The sequence below is a fragment of the Clarias gariepinus genome, chromosome 3 (assembly GCF_024256425.1).
Source record: "Clarias gariepinus isolate MV-2021 ecotype Netherlands chromosome 3, CGAR_prim_01v2, whole genome shotgun sequence".
In the NCBI taxonomy this organism is placed as follows: Eukaryota; Metazoa; Chordata; class Actinopteri; order Siluriformes; family Clariidae; genus Clarias; species Clarias gariepinus.
Window position 1 is genome coordinate 26,172,324 of NC_071102.1, and position 15,984 is coordinate 26,188,307.

At 36.6% G+C, this 15,984-nt stretch overlaps 1 protein-coding gene across 1 annotated transcript in view; it reads left to right on the forward strand.

The window, feature by feature from the left end:
• The window catches only part of csmd2 (CUB and Sushi multiple domains 2), a 393,418-nt gene that overhangs the window by 201,380 nt on the left and 176,054 nt on the right, over nt 1–15,984 (forward strand). Inside the window, exons 8-10 of the mRNA XM_053492012.1 lie at nt 5,745–5,832; nt 8,178–8,302; nt 15,576–15,697. Of these exons, the coding sequence (XP_053347987.1) occupies nt 5,745–5,832; nt 8,178–8,302; nt 15,576–15,697 (335 nt within the window). The remainder of the gene's footprint in view (nt 1–5,744; nt 5,833–8,177; nt 8,303–15,575; nt 15,698–15,984) is intronic.

Sequence of the window (15,984 nt, forward strand, 5' to 3'; positions counted from 1 at the left end):
GGCTGATGTTAGACAGAGACAAACGAACGCCGGTGTAGAAGTCCATCAAGCGCCACTACAAAACGCAACACAAACGTCTAGGACGTTCAGAGCACGTTCGTTTATCCAAAAACTTAACGCCCGTGTGAACAAGGCCTTAATTCTTCATGGCATAAATCGTTGCTGGAGACATTCCTTAGAGATTTTGGCCCATATTGATAGAATATGATGGCATCACACAGTTGCTGCAGATTTGTCTGCTGCACATCCATTATGCGATCCGCTGTTCCACCACAACCGAAAGGTGCACATTTGGACTGAGATCTGGTGGCTGTGAAGTCCATTTGAGCACACTGACATTGCCATTGTTATGTTCAGGAAACCAGTTTGGGTCATGCCGCATTATCCTGTGGTTTTAAAGTAACGGACATGGACATTGCTTAACTGTTACTCCCCCCACACCATTACACTAAAATCATCCTGAACCATTAACACAAGGCAGGATTAATCCAGCATTTTATTATGTTTATGCAAAATTTTGACCCTACCACATGAACATCATCGCAGAAGTGGAAACTGGTTCTTCCAATGTTCTTATGTTCCAATTTGAAGTTGCAACTAGTGCGGTCTTCTGCTGCTGATGCACATCTGCTTCGAGGTTTGACATGTTGTGTGCTCAGACATGGTCTTCAGCAAAACTCGGTTGTAACGAGATGTTTTTTGAGTTACTCTTGCCTTTCTATCAGCTTAATCCTTCCTGGCCATTCTCCTCTGACTTCTGGCATCAGCGAGGCACCATGAAAACTGCCTCGCACTAGATATTTTCTCTTTTTCAGATCATTCTCTGTAAACCCTAGACATGTTTGTACATGAAAATCCCAGTAGATCAGCAGTCTTAGAAATACTTAGACGATCCCATCTGGCACCAACAACCATGCCATATAATTTCACTTAAACCACCTTTTTTCAATCAATCAATCAATCAATTAATCAATCAATCAATCGACATTTATTTGTATAGCACCTTACAACAACATAACATGCTTTATGGCATTAAAACAAAATAACACACATACAATGATTAAAAAAAAAAACACATGCAATTTTTTTAAGCCATTCTAAATAGGTGCATCAAAAAATATATAATAATCATAATTAAATTAAAATAAATAAATAAATAAATAAATAATAATAATTATATAATATAGCAATAAAGAAATATAAAATTATAAGACATATAATGTTATAAAATATCAAAAGCCATCCTAAATAAATGACTCTTAACTTTTTTCCCATTCTGATGCTCAGTGCAAATTTCAGCAGATCATCTTGACCATGTCTACGTGCCTACATGCATTAAGTCACTGCCATGTGATGAGCTGTTTACAGGGTTGCGTTAACATGCAGTTGAACAGGTGTACCTTATGAAGTGGCCGGTGAGTGGAAATACAGTTAAATTATTAGATTCAGGGATGTAACAGACTGTCAATATCTGTATTAGTGTCTGTTTAATGTTCCGAATATGTGTGTCTGTTTCTGTATTCATATTTAAAACAGAAGTCGGTATAACCTGTTGCATTTCTATTACATGCTCTGTGAACCTTGCTGGAAAGACAATAAAAATAATAATAATAATAATAATTTTAAAATAAAAAAATAGCACTGTCCTATTTATATCTGCGTTCATGTCAATTTAAAGCACATTATCTTTTCAATCCAAATACCAAGTAATGTATTGATGTTCGCTGTCTGTGATCAACACGTTTGAGGAGTAGAGAGTCAGAGAATGAGAGACTCTGCCAGTTTCCACTCCCACGTTCATTCACGTGTCGCTACTGGATTGTTACTGAGGAGGTTGCTGAGCAGCAGAAAATTGCCTGTACAACTCCCTGTTTGATTCAAAAGCATGGTTAGATGAAAGCGTAAAACCGTTAACCACTATGTAGCTAGGTTACACTTATATTACTTGTAAGTCGATTTAAAGAAAATATGTCTAAAAAATAAATAACATCCAAAGCACTTCTGCTGTACCGTAAAAAAAACGTAGTGTTGTACATATTTACCCGTTTTGTCGAAGTACTTTTTTTATAAAGGAGAGTAACAAGGAATAAAGACTCTGGAATGCCAGGCTTGATAAATAGACGAAGAAAAAGAGAGCGTTATTGTGCTTTTTGTCACGAGGCTTCACCAGAAATCTGTCTTCTTTTATGCTGCCAACATTGATTCCTTATTTACCTGTCTATTACCTTGCATCATCTTAAGAAAAAGTCACCCTTGCTGTGTGTGTGTGTGTGTGTGTGTGTGTGTGTGTGTGCAGGCACACACGCATGTCTGTGTGCACAGGTGTAAGTGTGTGAGCCATAAGCTTCATCAGTGGCAGCTCTGACAATTGTGGCCTTTTGTCCCACAGCAATATGTATGAAACCTGGCGCACAGATGCCTTGGCCAATCAGTTTGTGTCATTTCTGTCTTGCCTGCCGCCATCAGACCTCAGAGCCACACATCACTAGAGCCCAGACTCCCTGGACACACTCATTGATCCGTAATGTCATTTTCACTTACTATCTGAAATGGATAACACTGTCCATTCCACCAGGCATTGCTTGTCTAAAAGATGGCAGCGCAGTTGTTCAGTGATAAGGAGCGGTTTTCCGAAACTGAGGAATGAAAAGCACGGTTATTTGTAACATAGTCTTTGGAGTCTCCGACGATCACCATGCACAAGTTTTCAGAGGTTGAGATTATTAAAGTTTTTTACTCATCTCTTGTCATCTTCCTGCGATGTTCTTGAAGTGCATGTGCCACTCAAAACACCTCGAACGAGTCATTGCAGCATTGCCAAAAAATTAACGAATCTTATCTAATGTCTTTGTGGCAGATTTGCCCAGGTTCACACAGAATTGTTTTTCATGTTCGGTCTTTGTTTTAGCTTGCTGTCCATGATGAAAAAACAGACGTGGTGATATCTTTTGGCACACTGACTTATGAAGGTCGTGCCCCCTGTGTGTGGCTATCTGTTGGCGTGTTACAAAACTAGTCCGGAAACTTTTTGATACCACCTCATATTTTTTGTTGTGTATATTATGCATAAAAACTATGGTATCCCCAGATGTATGCTCGGAACAAATGGATAGCATTTCATTACTTCACAATAGAGTAAGATTTTATTAGTGTCTATAGACATTAAGTTAAGGTAATGGAAACTTGCTAATAGATCATTTCTCGTTTTGTTGTGTCATCTGCCTGTCACATTTTTCTATCTATAACTCCTTCTAAAGCATTAATAGGAATTTAACCAACACTTCACAGAAACTTATTATGAAGAATAACTATATTTTTTGTGAAAAGTTAACTAATTAATTAGGGGTCAGACAGTCTGAGTGGTAGGTCATGCGGTCTCGTCTGTCATGCCGAAGGCCCAGGTTTGATTCCCAGCCAATGCCCAAACCCCATAGACTGGATGCCGGTCCCAGGAAGGATACCCTGCATAAAAAACCTGTGCCAGATCGAAGGTTCCACTGTGGCGACCCCTCGACGGTGGCAGCTGAAAGACTAACAACAATGGGGGGACAGGCAGGTGGTCTTCCATTAAGGCATCTATTTTTATTTAATTTTTGCTCTAAGTAAAGTTATTTATTGAATATAAGAATATTTATTACATCAATTTATTGCATCACTGGATGCTGATCAATCCCAGTGCTGTCATGCAGCGCTGCCTAAGCTTTACCTCAACTGGTCAGACGTATAAAATGAGACAAGTCACTATGGATATGGGTGTCTGCCAATTGCCAGAAATGCAAATGTAAATCCTGCCACAGGCATGGTGAGCAACGAGCCTAGAGAGCAACATTTGCTGTGCTCTCTCACCTGTCAATCACAGTGACACTTAGCCAACTGTGGGAGTCTATGAGCTCATGTTTGTGGCACGGGGTAAAGAACACTTTGAGTGTATTACACTGTGTGTGACAATTGGAAGGTCAGAAGGAAGCATTTGTAAGCCTTCACCCTACCCGGTTGGTAGCTGTTGTATGATAGAGGAGAGCTGGCTGGTGAAATTGGCAAGTGATTGAACTTTAAATAACCACTTGGCAGGCTTTTGGACATTCACTGGTACAGTACATGATGCGATATTTAACTGTGGCTTCATACAGTCAAGTTGTTCAAACAGCTCATTTTCTGTATGTTTGGTTTCTTTTCTATCTGAAAATCTGCAGTGAAAAAAAAAATCTTTTTCATTTTTAACCCTGATAAATATATATCCAACCTAGATAGCTACCTAGAGTAGTTATACCGATACTACTACTATTATATATATATATATATATATATATATATATATATATATATATATATATATATATATATATATGCTAACAGAAACGATCAGTACTTAAAATTTACACTAATGCATGGTGGGTGGATCGCGAATTGATAGAATGAGACAAATTTCTTGATATAGAAAATAACCTATTAAATTCAGGCAATTCCTACAGTACTGTACATCACATGTTTATTAGTATTAAGGGTTGTTACAGTTTCATTGTTTTAGTGTTAGTCACAGTGTATGATTTTACTGTCACCTCACTGCTAAATTATTTAAAATGCTGATTACAATACATTTCGGTCTATTATTGTCTTCCCGTTCATTTATTTTTATTTTTTTACTTGATCAAGGTCTTTACTCCATTAGTTCTCATGCCCCTTTTGTCCATCTGTGACTCCCCAACATCTCTGCAACTCATCCCACTGGACTCACCCTGAATCAAATTTTTATTGGATTTTTTTATTGGAAATTATATCTTTAGTTTAATTGTGGTGTTCTAATGCAGTTTTCCTTTCATTGTAATAAAATCTGTCCATCTTTCTATTATTTCCTATCTTTTCATTTTAGATCACACAGTCATATAAGCATTTTACTGCATATCATTCTGTGTATGGTTGTGTATGTGACAAATAAAAGAAATAATTGAATTTGAAATTTAATTATATTAAATTAACCTTAATTTCTCTGCAGAGACAAGGACTCTGCTAAAAACCCATTGGCTGTTTAATCTGCTATTGTTGCAGAACATCAAAATTATCCAAAAAAAAACAGTTTCTTTCTTTCTTTCTTTTTTTTTTTTCTTTTCTTTCTTTTCTTTTCTTTCTTATACCATTATGAGAACAAAAGACATCAACCAGGAACCATACATATAGTAGTAACCAGGAGCAAGAGATCAAAGGCTTGCCACGAACAAATCCATAACAGTAAGCATATATGGTATGCGCAAAAAATATATACAGTACCGGAACTCACAAATCTCAGGCGGACCTATGCATTTGCCGACGGGGCACAGCTTCAGTCGTACAGGTTCGCATTAGTGAAAAGGAAGTTGTGTTGTGCAGTTGCTGTTGAAAATAGGTCTCTTGACAGAGGATTAAAGTATTCATAGTTGAGTAATATTTCCACTCATACAGAAGTGGTTGTGAACGAGGACCAAGTTTTCAAAAAATGGCAGAACTATTCCTTTCCATATCGTCCCATTTCCCTGATCTTATATATATATATATATAGGCTATATAAGATCAGGGAAATGGCACTCAGGTAATTTCAGTATTCTGAATCGGTCTTCTAGAAGATTCAAATTAAGCACCCTAATGACCTAAAGCAAAACACTGATTATGTATAGAAGAGAAAACATTTTAATTGACCCTCGTACTGTAAAACCTCATTATACTCATAGCCCTAAATGTTTTAAAAGTTTCTGTCTCCATTTCTTCTGTAGTATCGCAGATGGGTGTGGCACAAGGACACAACATGTGCCTGGACCCCGGGATCCCAGACAGGGGGAAAAGGAAAGGCTCAGACTTCAGGTGAGAAATCATCTTAAGGTTTGTTAATTAACTGACTCGTTTCAGAGGAAAACAGATAAGAGACGAAGTAAAAAAAAAAAAAGAAAAAAGGAATGACTTTATTTAATTAATTTATTTCTCATTGCCATTTAAATTTTCAAGGTTCATTGCAGATATTTGATCAAAATAAACATGGACTTTTAGATCTTAAAGGTCAGACCAAGCGAAGAGAGAGCAGAAGATGACAAAGAGTCAGAGAGACAAACTGTGCGAATTGTAACACAGACAAATATGGACTATCAATTTCACACGTACTACCTCCATTTTTACCAGAATGTTCTTTGCTACCTGAATGCTCCTCTGACAAATGATTAGTAACGGATAATGCACACTGCTGCCTCTGCACCGCACCAACACAAGTTCTGACCAATTGTTGCACAACAGTGAGTCACTGCTTAGGTCAAACAAGGCCAACACCGAATATATATATATATATATATATATATATATATATATATATATATGATTTTTTTTGCCTTGTTTCCCTGGAGGCATCCTGGCTATCACACACTCACATGTGTGTGAAGGGTTTTCAACAGCAGGGGCTGAAGGGCTGAGTGCGTAAGTCAGGAGAATGAATTAAGCATAGACACACTGGAGGACTGATAGTGACTGATAGTATGTGAAATGGTTAGCACATACAGTAATGTATCTATATATATTTTAAGTAAAAACATAATAAAAATCTTCAGATCATAGCCATTCTTAGTTTTAGGCAAATACAATCTTAGATGAATTTCACTGTGCTAAACAGTGAATCTCAAAAGAAAAAGAAAAAAAAAAACATTTAGGCAATACTATGTACCCTAAATGTAGCGCATGTATACTACGATTTGGAGACCTTGCCGCTGACAAGAAGACAGGAAGCAGAGCTGAAGAGAGCACAGCGCAGGTAGGACGGGTTGGGGACAGATTAGGATGGTTTGGACATGTGCAGAGAAGTGATGAGGGGATGTTGGAGAGGGAGAATGTTAAAGATGGACAAGCAAGATAGAAGGAAAAGAGGAAAGCCCAAGAGGAGGTTTATGGATGTGGGGAGGGAGGACATACAGGAGGCTGAAGTGACAAGGGAAGATGTGGTGTACAGAGTTAGATGGCGACCCCAAACAGGAGCAGACAGAAGAAGAAGAAAAGGTACCCCCATACTGCTTCCATAGCATTTAAAAGGGTGCAGCCAGATGCTTGTAATCATCAGCTCTTGAGTAACTGATCATCAGCAGGTGTGCAGACATTTATAAAAGCAGCTTTTGGCAGAATCTGGAGCATTCAGGTGTGTGTTATCACAATGACACAAACATCACAACAACAAACATGTACGACCGTGTGCACTATAGTGTATATTAGTGTGTTCTGTATATAATGTAAATGTGAACACAGGATTTTTAACGTTTAGTATAAGGAATTCATATAAAGTACATTACCCATGCTTTATAAAGAGTAGTGTATACAATTTTAACTACTTTCTGGCTGACACACTTATTTTTAAAATCTGGAACGCTCAGGTATGTGGAACCAAAGTCAGGCACAGCGCAAATCCATCCCATAATGCTCCTGATGCCATAATAAGCACAATACATCACCAAGTAGTTATGCGTATGGAGGGAAAGTAATGATGCAAGCCAGACTTGAATAATTAACTTGCGACGTGAGGAGAGATCACAAAGGCTCATAACAGAAACGATCACCGATGACCTTAATATTGTTTAGAGCAACATAAACACGGATCCACACAGGCTTATCAAGCTGCACAACATGTTTTCAGCCTTCAATCAAAATCTTCCCACACTACCCCATTACTTCACTCTCTCTCTTGAGGCTGCCTGCATCAGATTTAAAACACTGAAGCTTGCCTACAAAACAGCCCAGCACCCACTTTACCACAAAGCACTTCTCACACCCCACTCTGCACCACACTCCCTCCAATCCTCTAGCACTGCTTGACTGCTCACACCATCTCTCAGGGTACAGGGGAGACCTGCATCAAGACTCTTTTCTGTTTTGCCTCTTTGGTAATGATATGAACTTCCTGCTTATGTCCAAACAGCTGGGTCACTGGCGGTCTTCATACCGTGACTTATATTAAACAAATAAATAACTTTCTAATGAAACAGTATGTATTTATCAATAGAGATGTCTACTGTATATGTCGTTCTAGATAGGGCCATCTGCTAAATGCTTTGTATGTAATTGCAAATACAGCATGCTACATAAAAAGGACTATGATCATCAATTCTCCAGGAAATAATATTCTAGTCTGTATTAATTACCCAACTAAGCTTTTAATACTGTACCTTTCCGACTTGCAGACGTGGGGCCACGGTGCACTTCTCCTGTGATGAAGGTTATGAGCTGCAGGGCTCCAAGAGCATAACCTGCATGCGGGTAACTGACAACTATGTAGGCTGGAGCGATGACCGACCCATCTGTAGAGGTACCACTCATGCTCACACTGAATCTTAACTTAAAATGTAAGAATTATATTTTTTTCCCCCATCATGTAAAAAAGATCCCACATACAGTACATTATGTAAAGTACATGCACTTTATAAGGTTTTTATAGTATAAAAAGAAGGGACAATGTGGATGAGGAAAGAGAGGCTAACAGGAAACAATCCATGTAGAACATTTCCTAGGAGGGATAAAGACGCCTTTCTCTTTACTAATCAGCTTATTTAACCAGACTCGTCACTGATTAATTACTTTTATTAAGCTTTACCAATTTTCTGATTGTGATTGTCCTCGAGAGTTCTCATAATTTTGTGCTGCAAATGTCTCAAGTGGTGTTTTCAGTGTTATAGACACCATTTTTATGGTAGAAGACTTCCTTTTCAGCATTCAGCCTTCCAATTTTTAAAGCATTATAAATGCAATATTAAAAAAAATGAAAAGTGCATAATGTCAGTAAACAATTTAAACTGGAACTCTGAAACAGTTACAGTACCATGTGACATAGGTGTTGGAGATGAACAAAATTTTTGTTTCCTTTTGCCCGTTAAAGGTTCTGTATTTTACATCTTTTGCTTAGTCACTCACTCACTCACTCACTCACTCACTCAATGTCTATATCGCTTTATTCTGTATACAGGGTTGCTGGGGGCATGGAACCTATCCCAGGGCACAAGGCGGGGTACACCCTTGACGGGGTGCCAATCCATCGCAAATCATACATTTCTATAACAAGTTGTGAAATGTACTTCTCAGAGTTCCCCTCAGTTAGTCTTCACAGATATAGCATATTCTAAACCTTAAATAAATTCCATTAATTTTGTTTCTCTTCTGTATCTGTGTAAATGAGCTACCCAGCCAGATGAGGGCAGAGCTGAGGACAGCCGGGTAGCGACTGAGTAACAAGTTAGGGAGGGCATCTTCTTATATGAGGTCACAATATGGGGGAAAATCTTATCGTTGTTTTTGCCCCAATTAATAAAAAAAATGAAAAAATGATAAAACGCGAGGAGTGTATTCCCTCTTGTTTTTAATTTGGATAAACAGTACACACACACTTAAGACTGATCTGAATGTCTACAACTTACTAAAAAGTGAATTTAGCATAATAAGTCCCCCTTAGAGATTTGGCTACTGAAAAGTAAATTGCTGGGAATATGATGATGGAAATAAAAATTCAAATGCTGAAAGCCCTCTGAAGTCCATATGTATATGATAATTATGTTATATAATGGTCCCACTTAACTTATGCCTATGTGTTTGGGAAATATCTAAGTTTTTACATGGATGATTTCCCAATAATTTTATTTATTATTATTATTATTATTATTATTATTAATAATAATAATAATAATAATAATAATAATAATGCTAAAAATAATAATAATGGATTTTATCTATATACTGTAGGCCGCCTTTCTAGTCACTTTATGTGGTTCTTTTATTTAGTAAACAAACAAACAACAATTTGAACAGGCAGTTATTAAGATGAATGAATGAATGAATGAATGAATGAATGCTATAAAGGCAGCACTGCACATTCATAATAATAACCACGCCCGTTGTCCCATGAACTTTATACGTGATATACTGTACGTATCCACTAAAACTTGTGGATGAACATCCACTATTTGAAGAGACTGAAAACACTGGGTGGGATCTAAAGTATATATTTTGGTTTTGTAAGTTTGTAATTCCTTTCAACGTACATTAGGCCAGTCGAGTTAATTTTGAAACAGATGTGAGTATAGTTAAATAAAAAAATGAAAAAAATAAATCATACAGGTTTATCTTTAGGTAACCATTGCTGTCTCCCCTGCAGCGTACAGATACCTCTCATTCCAATTTCCTTGTCCTGGTAACACTGTGTCCTCTGTACCAGTCAGACACTCACACACGTATACACACAGTATACACTAATACACACACATACATACACAATAGTTAATATTGCTCCTTGGCCTTGTGATATTGATTTATTTCTGCAGTATCATTCATCACAATGTGGACTATTAGTCTTTCATTAGCACTCTACATCCCCTCTGTTACTCTGATAGCCTCGGCACAGCGGATGCCATGGCACAACAGACTGCTGGAGAAACTTAGTTGGACAGCTCGGAGATGGAAGACTGCAGTTGCAGTTTTGTTTTTGATTGTTTAATGATCAGTTTTTGGTTGGTTAGCTCTTGCAGAGTATCGGGCTGTTCCGTTGTGCAGAAAAGAGGAATAGATCTCTGATTTAGGAGGTATTTACTAGCAGAGACACCACGCTGCTCTGCACCATCGGCCCATTAGTTATGTGTCTTGTGCATTTTGAAATCTGTTCCAATCAATTGTCTCTTTTTCAGTCATTTTTTTGTCTTGTTTCTACAGGCACTACTAAATAGCAGGTTACTCAAAAACTGTGAGTTAAATGCAAATAGCTGCAGAAAAGTAAAACCAAAAAGAAGCGAGAAACACTAATAAAAGAAAAAGAGTGTCAGACTAAACATCCAGTTTGTCCTAAAAAATGCAAAGTAAAATGGGATATTTTAATGATTTAAATCTTTTTAAGGACAATGATGTTCTGTTTCGCCACAAATAAACTATACTTTACGATTTCTATTAGGTTTTGGATTATGTGCAAAGTGGTACAGTAGATGCTTCAGGGTGTAGTGTAAGTGATTACATCAACAAAAACTGTACAATACAGAAGAACTAAGCTACAGAAATATAAGTCATTTTTACATAGAGCAATACAATATTTAAGTTATGTTTTATTATTATTATTATTATTATTATTATTATTATTATTATTATTATTATTATTTTTGCTTAGTTCAATTTAAAAAACTTTGAGTGGTCTAAAGTGCCTTTTTGGCTTTTTGTCTCAGCAGGTTCAAGTGAATTGCATCTCATTTATTCAGGGCACATGTTCATGCTTTATATTGTTAAAACACAGCTCTTACTGTACTTAAGAACCCTGGTGCAAAATTTTTAACTGATTCAGTTCTTTCAGAAAGCACTGGGAACAACTTCATAAAATAAGAGACCTCACTTAATTATTAAAATAAAATCTGCTCTACATGCTGTACTTTTTCCCCTAAAGTGTATTTGTTTTTTGTTTTTTTGTTTTTTTGCCCCTGGCTATAGGTTACTGGCTGATAGGTATAAAATATGGTTAATCTGGTCCTAAAATTACATTAATTAACTCGGCAGTGAGGCAAATTCTAGTTAATGACAAATATTAGTTATTTACATGATGTTTTACTTTTGATCAATTCCATTTGATTGATCAAAATACTGTATGTTGGCCTAGTGTTGTATATAACCAGCAAACTTAGAGAGTTTTAAATTGTCAAAATGGTGCTTTTGAATCGAAATGATCGTCTAGTCCTTTTGTGTGCGAAAAAATGACAAGGGCATTAGATGCTAATTCTACAATAAAACACGTAAAGCGTGTTTTTTTACGAAAAAAATGTGCAGATGGTACAGCAGAGACTCAATTTGACTAGTTAGCCATTTGCATGGAAAGAATGATGGTGCTGTCAAGGTTTTGGAGTCGTAGCCGTGTACGCAGAATGTTCAAATGAGGAGGTGGGAGTGCACGGAAGACTTAAGAAGTAAAGTGATCCTGAATCTCTCTTTAGGTAGAGATCAAGCAAAGTCTAAATCCCAGCCAGCAGGTAGTCAAACCGCATTGTAAGTAATGAGGAAAATCTTAAATTAGTGAAAATAGGCCAACCTGTTTATGAAGAATGTTTTAAAAACCTTGGAATTTAATTATGAAATGAATCTTTGATGTCAGACGTTAATTATCAAGTTTAATGGTTTTCCTTTAATTTTCTCTAAACTTTGATTATATGTAACATACTGTAGTCTCTACATTGCAGAGCAGGATCCTATCTACTGTAAAGGAAAAAATAAATGAATAAAAGAAAACCTTGAGTAAATGACCCGTAACAAAAATTAAGTAAAATACCAAAGACCAGAGATTATATGCATTGTAATATGAAGGTGAAAACTGTGGTCAGTGGGCCATGGTGCTAATTAACTTTCTAAAAGATTTATTCTCTAATGTCAACTTGTCAACTCACCTTTAAGTATGCGAGGACGTGTGTGTGTGTGTGTGTGTGTGTGTGTGTGTGTGTGTGTGTGTGTGTGGCCCCCTGAGGAGCTCACCTCAGACATAGCTCATTAAAGAGCTGCAGCTAGTCTCAGACCTGCAGACTTGTTCATTTACTGCAAACACTGACTATGCCCTCCTTCCTCATTAAGGAGGAAGCACTTTCATTTTGGGAGAGCTTTAAAGTCCTCCTAGAGGACACAAAAGTTGCATGAAAGACTCCACTCAAATCTTAAACTACAAAAACTCAACTAAAATGTGGAAAGTCATAGAAAAGTCAAGTTGTCATTAAAAGTATATATAGTAAGCCTCAAAAGATTTTCCCGAAACATGTTGTTGTGGTCAAAACCCACAACCATACATACTGTATGTAAACCAGTTTTTGGCAACTTGAAATAAAAAAGTATATTGACTGTGATTATCAAATATTGGCCTTACTCCAACTTTACCACTGCACTATTAAATTGCCTTCCTTAAATCATATAGTATGCTAATATGGTGAATAAGTTCATAGGCTGTGCAGAGTAACTGATAATCGCACTTAAAAAAATAAAGAAACTTTATAGAATGTCAGACTTTTATAGAAAAGCAAATTTTCAGGAACAGGTAAGCAAAAATATGTGCGCTTTGTTGTACATGAATTTACAACAGTTATATAATTATATAAATCCATACAAGTGACTTATTTCATTTAAACAGCCATCAAAGTTATACTACAGTTCTCATAATTACATACTGTATAAATCAGTACATAAAGTACCAGTCAAAACTTTGGATACTTTTTTTTATATTGTTTTAAAAATTGTATAGCCTATTAATGAGAAAGAAATAACACATAAGGACTGATGTAGGCAACAAAAATATGTTAACCCAGAATATGCTTTATCTTTTCCATCCTTCAGAATAGCCACTTTTTGCTTTGATGACAGCTTTGCACACTCTTTGCATTCTCTCAATGGTCTCTTCTTCTAAAATGCGAGACTTGAAAATTAAAGCAATTTCGCTTAAAAAAAAGGAGAAAAATGTTACTGTGATGATGTGCAAATCTAGTAGAGACATACCCCAAAAGACTTGCAGTTTGCAATTTAAGCAAAAGGTAGTTCTGCAAAGTATTGACTTTGGGGCTGAATACAAATGCACACCGGACTTTTTAGATTTTTATTTGCAAAAAAAAAAAAAAATATATATATATATATATATATATATTGTTTCTTTTGAAAAATCTTTTTTCTTCAACTTTACAATAACATGCCATTTTATGTGATGGACCAACACAAAGCGGCATGTTACAGTATTGTGAAGTAGAAGGAAGTAGGTTCTACTGTAGGCGTATGAATACTTGGGCATAGGCAAATATATATTTTTTGGGTGGCATAGTTCCCGCCTTCAGATACCTCAAGATTTGAGACCAAACTTTATAAAACATCCCCTGGTTATTATTAGTCATTGCAAGTAGGGATTAGAGCCGATATGTGTCATTAATTTTAACCACTTAGCCAAACCCGGCCTTGTCTGACCTTTTCAATGTCGAAGAACAATCAATGCATTTTTGATTAATTTTATTACTTGATGTGAATTCAAATATTGGAACATTATAAAAGTGTACATCATGTCAGTTCAACAAACACAGCATGATCAGTCTGCATGAAGATCAATTCAGATTGTTATGAGATGCTGAACGTCTGTCTTTTGCTCTGTTACATCATCATCAAAACAAAGAAGAGTGCTTATAAATCCTGTGAAGATTTTTAAACTGTTTTAAATGGATTAAATTGGCCATTAATGAAAAGAGATTCAACCAATGGAACAGGACTAACTGAAGTGTTCACTTGAGGCTTGGGTTTAAGTGCCATGATGGAATTTTACTGCAGGTGACCTTGATTGATGGGGATGTTGGTAATTCCTTGCCCATTTTAAAAGTATAACTTAATTTAACATAATTTTTATTGTTTTTCGATGAATTCATTATGTTATAACTGTAAAGGTTGGTGGGTCATCTTTCAGGGGAAATTTTATTTTATTTTAATCTTTATTTGTAAAAATGTCTTCCAGTACATAAGGATGACCTGGCCAAGACAGGTAGCAACACAAGGCATGCTTCAGACAATCAACTTAAAACAAGTAATATGCAAATATATCACAGTTATAATAACTTATTAAGTCAATAATGAGTAAAATAATTAAAATAACATTTATAATAGAGAAAAAAAAATATATAAATCCATGCGATACTTCTAAGGCCGGCATGGTGGCATGGTGGCATTGTGGTTAGCACCGTGACCTTGTACCTCCAGGGTCAAGGATTTAATTCTTACCTCTAGACTGTGTGTGCATTTTCTCCCCATGCTGGAGGGTTTGAGTGAGTAAGTGAGTGAGTGAGTGAGTGAAAAAAGGCACACAATATTAAAACCTCTTAGCAAACCCTAACACTGACGACTAGATAATGATGCACAGAATTTCTACAATAAAGCTTTAAATCTGCCCAAAGGAGGCAGCGCTATAATTTAAGCTGCTTTTACAAACGGTTCCATATGCATATGTATGGTATGCATATGTGGAGCTGCACAGTTAAAAGCTTTCTCACCAAATTCTGTTCAAACTTTAGATTTAGACAACAGAAAACGTTGTGCGAATGAGGTGCATGATGATGTTGATCTTTCCTTTCCATATACAGTATACACAGATATGCAGGTAATAGCCCAAGACTGGCTTTATAAATAAAACAATGCCAAAGATAAAGCCTTAGAGAAGTCAAAGAGGGCCAACCAACTCGAGTATACAGTGGTGAGTGAGTGCCTTGCTGTTCGTAATAAATCTCAGTGCCCCATGATATACAGTGTCCAGAGAGTATAAACACTGAGCAGATAAATTCATGTATAAACTATCCCCAAACTGAAAGCTGGACCGAAATGTTGCATAAAAACAGCCCAGACTGAGTTTTAAGTGACTTAATAATGCAATAATAATGTAATAAATGTAGTAAAATGCAATTTTATCCCTTTTTACTCATGGGTATGACCAGATTTAAAAAATAATAAAGTTTTACTTGTGGTTACAATACATGCAAAAAAAAAATAAATAAATAAAATAAAACAAAATAATTGAATTCAAATATCATCCAAAAGTATGATGCCTCTCTCTGTCTCTCATTCAGCACCTATGTGTGGAGGCCAGCTTCGAGGCCCCAGTGGTGTGATCACATCGCCAAACTTTCCAGTCCAGTATGATAACAATGCCAACTGCACCTGGATCATTACTGCTTCAGACCCTTCCAAGGTACGTCCTTTAAACATGAAACATCCATTTGCTTTCCCACGGGATCGCTCCTATGGACCCCTGTATTAGTTTTCAACTAGAGAAAATCTTCCCTCCACGAACTACACATACAGTATTGATGTGGGTAACTGGTAATGGTATAAAGAACTAAAGGAGAACACTGGTTGTCATGTTGAGCAAGCTATTACAGGAGAGACAAAAGCCATCGTGTTGACTTTGGAGCCAAGTTCAAGGCCAAACTCTGGCTCCTTTGCCAAATGTCTTTCTCTAGACTCAGACAAATGGTT